Source organism: Betta splendens, chromosome 15 (assembly GCF_900634795.4).
Source record: "Betta splendens chromosome 15, fBetSpl5.4, whole genome shotgun sequence".
Lineage (NCBI taxonomy): Eukaryota > Metazoa > Chordata > Actinopteri > Anabantiformes > Osphronemidae > Betta > Betta splendens.
This window is the reverse complement of record NC_040895.2, coordinates 1,533,645-1,542,881: the sequence shown is the minus strand read 5'-3', so window position 1 is coordinate 1,542,881 and position 9,237 is coordinate 1,533,645. Positions and strand designations below refer to the sequence as shown.

General features: G+C 42.1%; 2 protein-coding genes across 3 annotated transcripts; one reads left to right on the top strand and one right to left on the bottom strand.

Moving 5' to 3' along the window:
* Positions 1-2,552: 2,552 nt before the first annotated feature.
* LOC114841926 (steroid 17-alpha-hydroxylase/17,20 lyase) lies at positions 2,553-6,703 on the bottom strand. The gene is made up of 8 exons (XM_029127210.3): positions 6,340-6,703; positions 6,123-6,261; positions 5,571-5,806; positions 5,103-5,189; positions 4,710-4,928; positions 4,170-4,339; positions 3,921-4,024; positions 2,553-3,110 (listed from the first exon to the last, which is right to left on the bottom strand). Exons 1-8 carry the CDS (start codon positions 6,652-6,654, stop codon positions 2,785-2,787), a joined length of 1,596 nt encoding a protein of 531 aa, XP_028983043.1. The 5' UTR covers positions 6,655-6,703; the 3' UTR covers positions 2,553-2,784.
* Positions 6,704-7,459: 756 nt separating this feature from the next.
* On the top strand, positions 7,460-8,993 carry borcs7 (BLOC-1 related complex subunit 7). 2 transcript variants are annotated; one of them, XM_029127239.3, is made up of 5 exons: positions 7,460-7,621; positions 8,232-8,294; positions 8,435-8,478; positions 8,572-8,588; positions 8,695-8,993. In XM_029127239.3, the coding sequence occupies exons 1-5, from the start codon at positions 7,490-7,492 to the stop codon at positions 8,697-8,699; spliced, it is 261 nt and encodes an 86-aa protein (XP_028983072.1). In that variant the 5' UTR covers positions 7,460-7,489; the 3' UTR covers positions 8,700-8,993. The 2 variants fall into 2 exon arrangements, with proteins under 2 accessions (XP_028983072.1, XP_028983071.1); XM_029127238.3 differs by having other exon boundaries at positions 7,462-7,621; positions 8,568-8,588.
* The last annotated feature ends 244 nt before the right edge of the window (positions 8,994-9,237 follow it).

The following is a 9,237-nucleotide window of genomic DNA, read 5'->3' as shown; positions in this document are numbered from 1 at the left end:
AGACCACGCTATGAATATCAGCTGTAGGTGATGAAAACTAGGGCAGGACCACTGTTTAATTATTATATTCTGACAAGCTTGGGTGATAAACAGATCAATGGCTGTCAAAGCCTGTAATAATGTAACCAGCCAGTATTTAGGAATCTCAGTAACATTACACCCATTCATTCATGGACAGCAGCCAACTGCTAACAACAACCTGAACATGTTCCCTCTTGACCTGAAGGTCACGCAATACAGTGACTCAATGACTCTTACAGACATAAACATAAACATACATTCGCAAACATAAACATAAATGCGCAATAAACATGTGCAGTGCGAGCCACAGTTTATTTGTAGATTTGTGATTTATTTGCGTTAATAACAACAATTAAAACTGTAAACAATGTGTGTTTTTTGGCACAAGAGGAAACCACATATAATTCCTTGGTTGTCCTGTGCAGATTTGGCCATTAAAGCTGATTCTGACCTAGCTAATCTATTGTGCTGTTGTGGCTGCTGTTGTGGCTGCTGTTGTGGCTGCTGTGACCCCCACACACACCCTAAGATTTGTGCTGACAGTACACACAGACTCCGTGCGCCCCCTTAGAAAGCGAGACTTTTATTTTGAAATGGAGTACAACTACGACAGGATGTCGGAACTTATATGCAAATTAAGCAATACATTTATATTTTCTTCACTAACGATATCGACTGAAATCAAGCCGTCTTCCGGTTAATTTGTCCAAAAAATAAAATACAAAACACATCGGTTTTATCGTTTCTCTTCATAAAAGCAACAAATGGAATTTAATCAAAGTGCCATGTTAAAAACCCCATCCATCCATCCATTTTCTTAACCGCTTACTCCCTAGTGCGGGGTCACGGGGGTGCTGGAGCCTATCCCAGCTGGCTACGGGCGAGAGGCCCATGTTAAAAACCAATAAACGAAATGAAAACGGTGTTTTCAAAACTAGACACACAATTGGATTTAAAGCCATTTCCCATTTTCTCGCTCGAAACACCAGGAGCAACTTGAGGTTCTGTGTCTTGCCCAAGGACACTTCGACATATGGACCATGGCAACCTTGTGGTTAGAGGACGACCTCCTACCAACTGCGCTATTGCCAACCATCTAGACTAAATTGATTAGCTATATCAAAGTACTTTACAGGGATTAAGACCTTACATAAATAAACCCAACAAATCCCACACAATCAATAAATTCAGTATATAAGTATATACTGTATAAATGGTTGGACCAGTAACTGAACAGCTCTGAGTCCGATGATCAGTTCAGATGAGGACAAAGAAGAACAACTGGTAGATCAAAGCCTCAGTTGGGGAAGCAGAACATCCTAGGGTTAATCCTTGCCTCTGGCACCACGTGTGCTGGGATCAATGAAAACAAAACTGCAGAAGACAGGTTGGCAGATTAGTGGATGGAATAAATAGACAGAAACCAGAGGAGCTTTGTGTATGAAGGACGCCCTGCATCTTCGTCTACTGCAGCTTAACTAAGATGGTTCACACTGACCTCTAGCATCTCTGACCAGATTGAAGGTTCTATTCCTGGTCTTAAGGCAGAACCTGAACTGAAGCTGGTTCCACAGAGGAGCTTCGGTAGCTAAAGACTCTTGTCCTGTCCTTCTATGGTCTAGACCTGCCAGCAGGCCAGTGCTGAGAGAGAATTTGACTTTTAGGACAGAAAAACTGCTGTAGGAGAAATGTGACCTCTGTTCCTGAGTCCAGTCAGACTTTGACTGCAGCATTTTAAAGAGTCACCGGACAAACTATAAATAGGGAGTTAGAGTCATCCAGCTTGGTGGGAACTTTGTTTTTAGTTTAATATTTAAGCCCTAGTTTGTTTCCAGTCCTTTGTTGGTTCGTCATGGAGGTTACACACTATTGCCTTGTGATTCAGTCTTGTTCTTGTCCACGTTTGTTCGTTCAGGTGTTTTGTGCTGTGAACTTGTTTGTGATGTCTCTGTGTTTTCTGTTCGATGAATAGTATGTTGTGCTTGAGGTATTTGCCCTGCCAGTGCAGTGATTTTGTGTTGCTGTTAAACATTTAGATTGCATTTGGGTTCTCCCCTCTAGTTTTGTTCGCTGGCTTTACAGCCTTCCTTCTCCCGCCTGCAGTGAGTGCTACTCTATTCAGTTTGCCCCCGTAATCGACAGACACTAGTCAACATCCATATAAATGATAAATGTTGCGAATGATGCTTCATCAGTGGAGTTGACACATCTTCATCTGCTGCAGCAGGTTTCAGTCAGACACAATCGATCTGATGGTTACTGATCAAGTCATCTACTGAATGGTCTGATATTTAGCAAACCACATTAGATGAACTTGTTTTTTTTGTTTATTAAGTCATCCTTTTATTTATTTTTTATTTACTTCATCAGCTTAAGCAAAGCTTTACAGTTTTGTAGTACAAACTTTGATTCTGTATAACTAATATAATACTAATATGACACTAAATAGTGAAAATGATTCTCATGTTTAATCAATGACATTAAAATCTTCTCCAACTACTTGAAGCAAAATAAAACACTAATTCAAGTCATCGTATTAGACCTTTTATTAATCGTTTTAAAACTGGCGCCCACCCTCCTCCATGGTCCTTGATGAAGGCAGTTAGTCAATATGGAAACGTTTATGTAGAATCAATCAATTTCTATCTATGAGTCTATGGAACATAGAAGTGTCCCAATGTAGAAATATTGATGGAACCGGTTTGTACACGTCCCTCTGCCAATCCATTAAGTACTTGACTGTTGGACAAGGCTGTGAACACATCAGGCAACAACACGTTGTGCTGTATCCATTTCACTGCCCACCTCAGCATGCCAGGTGCTGCTTCCTGTCTCCCAGCCTGGCCTGGGCATGGCATGCACCTTGTACTTGGCTGGTTGGAGGACCACACCAAACTTGCCCTCCAGACTGGGCAAAGATTGTCCTGATGGGACAGACAGGTTGAAGCGCTGCAGGATCCAGGACAAGAAGAGGAAGAGCTCCATCTTGGCCAAGGCCTCGCCCAGACACACCCTGAGGCCGGCACCAAACGGCAGGTAGCTGGGAGAAGGGATGTTCATGCCCGTGCCCTCACTGTTCAAGAAGCGACCTGCAGCGAACACAGAGGGGTCTCAGAGAGGTTTGTAGAGCTTCTACTCCAAAACCACTACTTTTTCACTTCAGTGCAACGGCTCCACTCTTCTGTTTCTTAGCCATACTAATGATGCTCGTTTTAACAAATCGTTCACCACACAAACTGTTTCTCAGACCAGGCCTATGCACAATTTAAGGGCAGTGGCCCCAATCAAAAAAGGGCAGTTACAAAATATCCAAACAAAAGACAAGGTAATCTATTAATTTTCTGTCATAATCATATAACAATATAAATGATTATTATGGTGACCTCTCCTTCAATGGCCAACGCTTGTAGGCTGTACCAGTATTTGAATGTACAGTATGTCCATCATCCAGCCACACACTTTTATGTCAAACAATTGTCCTACATGCAACCGGCTGACGATCCCTCTCTCTGCCTCATAATTAATGAAGGCAATTGCATGCAATTTCATTATTACTGATACTACTTGACTTGCTATACAACACACACCTGGAGACACATACGTCCAAAAATACTTGGAGTAGACAAGGGAACTTTTGAAGACCTCGCCACGCTCGTCCCTGTCTCAGACCTTCTCTCGGGTTTACAAACAAAACCAATGGTTTAGATTGTTTTGTAAGTTTTCATACGAAGTAATCAGATTCTGTCTGAGTTATTTCCCCCTTCAGGGTCAAAAATGTAACTCCTAGCGCTTCAGATCTGCCATTTTAATTTGGGTATTGTTATGCAGGGGACTGATAAAGGGTTGAAAACTCACACCTCTTCTACTACTTCTAAATGAACCAGAAACACAGCCATTACCAGGGTCAAAGAGCTCAGGGTTCCTCCATTCTCTCTCATCATGGTGCAGAGACCATAGGTTGATGATGACCCGAGTTCCTTTCCTCACTGCAAAGTCTCCAATGCTGCAGTGAAGCACAAAGACACACAGAGAAATCTGAGGTTCTTTTGAGCGTGTCAGTGGTGTTTGTCTAGTTAATGTCTAGTTCTATGTTGATTTGTTAATGGTCAGCTGCATTTCTTCCATCCTTTTATAGCTCTTAGGTGTACCTAGTGTCGCTGAGGGCCACATGGGGGATCAGCAGGGGGGCAACGGGCCGAATCCGTAGCACCTCCCTGATGGTGGCTTCCAGGTAAGGCAGACGTCCTCTGTCACTCAGCTGGGGGGACCGGTCTGCCCCCACCTTACTGTCTAGCTCCTCCTGGATTCGTCTCTGCACCTGAACACAGACACACGAATTCAGACAGGTTCCTCTCAGAATGTGGTGCATTAAATATGATACATGTTATCGTGTTAAAATGAAAGGACTGATACATCTGCCAATCAGATAGTGTCCTATTTTGAAACTTTTAAACGTCCAGTGAAACAGACATTAACGTTGTACAGACTCGCCCCTTGTGGACATCAGATAAGCTGCAGACATACTTTGTTCATACGCGATCCCTGCTATGCTACTCAAACAACTAGACATGTGCTAGACTCTGATTAATGCATTAATGCTTTGATGCTAAACAAAAACATCACCTTACCCAAATGGGTAATGTATTTGCAATGTAAATGGGTAGTGGTCTCTGCTCATCCTGCCTTACTTGTGGGTAATGGATCAGGTAGATGACAGCCCATTTGAGAACAGTGGTGGTGGTTTCCACACCAGCTCCAAAGATGTCTCCCACAGTCATGAGGAGGTGGTCTTCACTGAGACCCACAGATTCCACACTAATCTCTGTTGTGTTGTTGTTCTCAGCGCTGAGCTTGGCTCTCAGCAGGGCGTCCAGCAGGTCTCTCTGCACATGGTCATTGTAGTTTGCCTGGGATGAGCACAGCAGGGGGCATGGGGTAATGCATGGTGCATTTCTTACGGTAGTGCAACTTAATAATCTTTAGCAAACACGCGAAAATCATGGAAATCTGTGTTCAAAAATGTTTGAATACCTTCCTGGTGTTCACTGACAGCACAGACACACACATTATACCAAGTCTACCTTATGTTCATCATATTTCTTCTGTAGAAGTTTGTCCCTGACAGAAACACACTGTCTCAGAAGCCGCAGGTCTGCATTAGGAAAAATCTGTGGAAAAGGTTAGACACACTGTTATATCACATAATAACCATGTGTCTCAATAGCAAGTTCACTGGAGTCAGCATTGTGCGTCCAGGAATGTGGTATGCATGAAGAGTCATTGTTGATACACTGCCCAATCAACTGGACCCAGTAATAGTGACATTTTGAGTACTGTACAGTTTCTAATACAAAATAATCAAACTAAATAAACAACAATAAAATCTTAAGAGGCCATGAAGAGGTGAAAAGGTCATAATCTGTTTGGTTGCAACTGTTAAAAAATTATGATGTAACAGTAATATTAATGCATAAATGTACCCAACTGTGTTTTCTCATTTACTGCCTCCATTCCCACGTTTGACTGAGCTGTACTGTGTGGTTGTCTACCTGTAACCAGGGGAAAATGTCCACCAGACTGTCTTTTGCCACAGTGTCCACAATGCCTTGGCTGTAGTGCAGCATGGCTTCAAACTCTGGGTCTCCTCTGCGGTAGGAAGAGTTGAAGCAGAGGGAGCAGATGACGTTTGTGACAGCGCGGGTCAGCTCCGGAGACAGGTCCAGGGCCCGGCCGGAGGCTGCTGCCTCCGACAGGATGGAGCACAAAGACTGGGCCTCACCACAGACTGAGCAGGACACATGTCAGAGAAGATGTCCTGTTAATGACATACATGTACGGACAGGTCTTCGCCCTCTATTGGTCTCTATACTCTGTGTAGATACAAAGATCAACATTCTCTAGCTTCTGGGCTAAAGCCAACGCAAAACAACATAAAATCCATTATATAATATTGAAAGCAAGAACTTATATATAAAATATTGAGGTCTGTGATATTTTAGGAAGAAGGATGGATATACTATTGTCCACAGTTTCCTCATCCTGTCTCACCTGCAGAGTAAGATGTGTACATACACAAAGGAACTGAGGGAAAGTGTACTCACTGATGTTCTCGATGGAAATGGAGCCCTCTCCAAACATGCACAAAGCTCCATGAACTATTTTCCTGTGGAACCTCCATGTAGAACTGTAATTTCCAAATGCAATGTCTTTCCCACCTCTGGTTAAAATGTCTGTTGTCACCTGCATCACATGGCACAAGAGTGCAGAAGAATGAAGCAGACAGTAGGAGAAGAAGACATAAGCAACACATATACCCACACTTCTGGGTCTTCCTGCAAAATCCTTCCCCCTCTTCAGCAGCACTTCCTTCGCGTGTATGTGCTGGTTGACAATGATGACACTGTGGGATCCCATCATCAGAGAGTACGTCTGTCCATATTTGTCCTGCAGTTGTTTCAAATAAACATGAGGAGGGTGTGGGCTCCGCAGACTAAGCAAACTGCCAATCACAGGTAGCGCTGGGAGGTGGGGAGGCTCCTGGGGGCCAAATGTGAACATCTTGAGATTCAGCTGCATTGCTAACAAAGCCAGGGCCACAGCCAGAAAGATGCAGAGACACAGAAACATGTCCATAGCAGAGGCTGTGCTTCACAGGGGGCTTTGCAGGGAGCCCTGAGCTGCTGCAGGGACAGACTTTTATGCAGCTCCTTCAATGCCAGATCCTTGACCCTGAATATGCAAGTCTGTGCCAACTTAAACAAGATAAGATGAAATGGGATTCAAAAAAAGGAACATGACCCAACATGTTTACATCACACTCATCAGTGCTGGAAAGTAACAAGGTACTTAAAGCTTTACTGACTTTAGCAACTTTGACGTATGGCTTTAAAATGAGCACAACCCAGAACAGCAACTGTAAAAACAACTAAAGACGTCGACCGTCTGTTACAAATAAACAACTTGGTGCAGTAGCGCATGCAATTGAACCACTGGCCCCCTGGTTTTAAATCGTATAACTTATGAAGGAAAAAAAAATCTGAAACAGTTCTGTGTTCTCCGCTTTTTTGTTTATTCTTTTAATTACTATTATTAATAGCATTGTTTCATCTGGCATACCATTATCATATCCAGCCTGTGACCTGAGGAGCCGAAAAGGTAACGTTAGGCTGCAACACAAAGACATTCATTAAGCTGTAGCTGACAGTGGTTTAACCAGTTTCATTGTCCTGCTGGCTTTAAATGTATGTGACCAGAAACATTTAACAGAATTTTTAACAACTGTTTTCAATTTGCAGGCTTATTATTATTACCATCGTATTATTTATTATGTATTTGGGAAATATAGACTGAGAGTTTGATCAATTCACTAAATTAATGCTGCAGCTTCAGCAACGTCGCTAACTTTTGAATGTTTCGCGTTTTAGGTATTTTGTCTCCGATCGCGCGCCGTTGTTCTTAATAACACAAGATGGCGTCAACTGAGCCTCAGCCGCGGTTTGGTCAGTCTGTCAAAGGGTTATTATCCGATAAAGTGAGCTCCTGTGGCGGGGACGTGATCGCATTGACCCGTCAAGTGCTTAAAGGATCCCGCAGCCAAGAGGTGAAGCGATACCAACGATTTTATCCTAAAATAACAGGCGCCACTTCTTTATTGCGACGAAGAGGAACCGGAAACAAACCACCTTTTCAGTTTTCAAACTACAAGCACTGATGCCGTTGACTATTTGAGGAGGGGTTTATTTTGTAAATAACAGTAAATCGAAAAAAAAAGTTTGTCTTCTGTTCTGTCGACAAAGATTTAGTTCAGTCTCTGAAGGAAAAAAGTCACAAGCTCCTATTATAGCTGAACATTAGGGTTGAATTGTAAACTATATAATAACAAACACAAGCCAAAGCTACAGCTGTAGTGTTAGGATTAAAGCACAGACGGTGGTTAAGATAGAAAAACCAAAACAAATGAACAAGTGACAACTTAAGACACGTCATCGTTCTCTCAGTAGATGAGATGTTCCCAATAGTTCCATTAACCAAGCGCAGATTATGCATGTAATTTATTTCAAAGACAAACAATGGAAACAATTGAGTCTGAGTTTAAAGTGAATTTGAATAATTGGTGTTTATTTGCTTGTGGCAAAACAAACGTGATATAGCATGATATCATTATTGTTTTTGCATCCCTAAATGCCAGAATAATGCTATGTTTTCTCCAGCTTCTTGGACAAGCAGCCAGAAATATGGTCATTCAGGAGGACGCCATCCTGCACTCTGAGGACGTGAGTATCTGCATGTGCAGTACAATGGACAACAATGGTACAAGATGCCATTTACCTCATTGAGCTTAGAGAAGCTAACATGATTGCACTTGGTTTCCATTATTTACAAAGAGACAAAATCTTTGTCATATGTCTTCCAGAGCCTGAGAAAAATGTCCATAATCACCACACATTTACAGTATCAGTGAGTATCAATCAGAGCTTTCAAATCACTCTAGTCTGTTGACTGCAGTGAATAGTAAGAGTCTATGTGTGTCTGTGTTTCTCACCAAGGCAGGAGGCCATCCAGAAGAAGTAAGTCTAAACACTGATCTGTTTATGCTTTGGTGCAAACTGCTGACATCACTGTCTCATCAGTGAGCCACAACACAGTGATGATGTGCATGTTGTCATTATGCAGCATAGAGCACTCGAAAAACCTGCAGGACCAACTGAGACACCTTCTGAAGTGAGGAGGTGTTGACCTGGTATCATTCAGTGAGGACACTGGATCTGGATGATCACACAAACGTTGCTTTTTCCTGTGTTACATAAAATGTTAAGCTCGGTTGTACAAAATGTATTTATTAAACACCTTTCCTGTTCTACTGATACCATGTAGTTCAAATAAGGAGAGCAAAATTATATGTATGTAATCATTTTTAAAATAAATATTTACTTTGCAGGTTTTGAGTTAATAAAGGAAGGTAATTGAAAAAATTCTGTATGGTGTTACCCAGTTTGTTTACGTCAGCTTCCCTGGGCCCCTTGTGCTTCAGCATTAGGCCTGTGGCCTGGTCCCCCCATACGCACTGTGTATGAGTGTTTTCATTTGATGTCAATTGTCATTATAAAAAGATGTTTAATATAAGCTATAAGCACAAATGAAGGAGCTTGTTATCTGTTTATTAATGAGTAATTGTAAGCAATAGATTTTTTTTGGCTGCATCATGAGCTCAGAGTT

Excerpts from the sequence above, each read along its gene's own strand:
- LOC114841926 (XM_029127210.3), bottom strand. The coding sequence starts at position 6,654 with ATGGACATGTTTCTGTGTCTCTGCATCTTTCTGGCTGTGGCCCTGGCT. Across the intron at positions 6,262-6,339 it reads TTGCAGGAAGACCCAGAAGT|GTGACAACAGACATTTTAAC; the intron begins GTGGGTATATGT and ends CATGTGATGCAG. Across the intron at positions 4,340-4,709 it reads ACCTGATCCATTACCCACAA|GTGCAGAGACGAATCCAGGA; the intron begins GTAAGGCAGGAT and ends GTCTGTGTTCAG.
- borcs7 (XM_029127238.3), top strand. The coding sequence starts at position 7,490 with ATGGCGTCAACTGAGCCTCAGCCGCGGTTTGGTCAGTCTGTCAAAGGG. Across the intron at positions 8,295-8,434 it reads CCATCCTGCACTCTGAGGAC|AGCCTGAGAAAAATGTCCAT; the intron begins GTGAGTATCTGC and ends TATGTCTTCCAG. Across the intron at positions 8,589-8,694 it reads CAGGAGGCCATCCAGAAGAA|CATAGAGCACTCGAAAAACC; the intron begins GTAAGTCTAAAC and ends GTCATTATGCAG.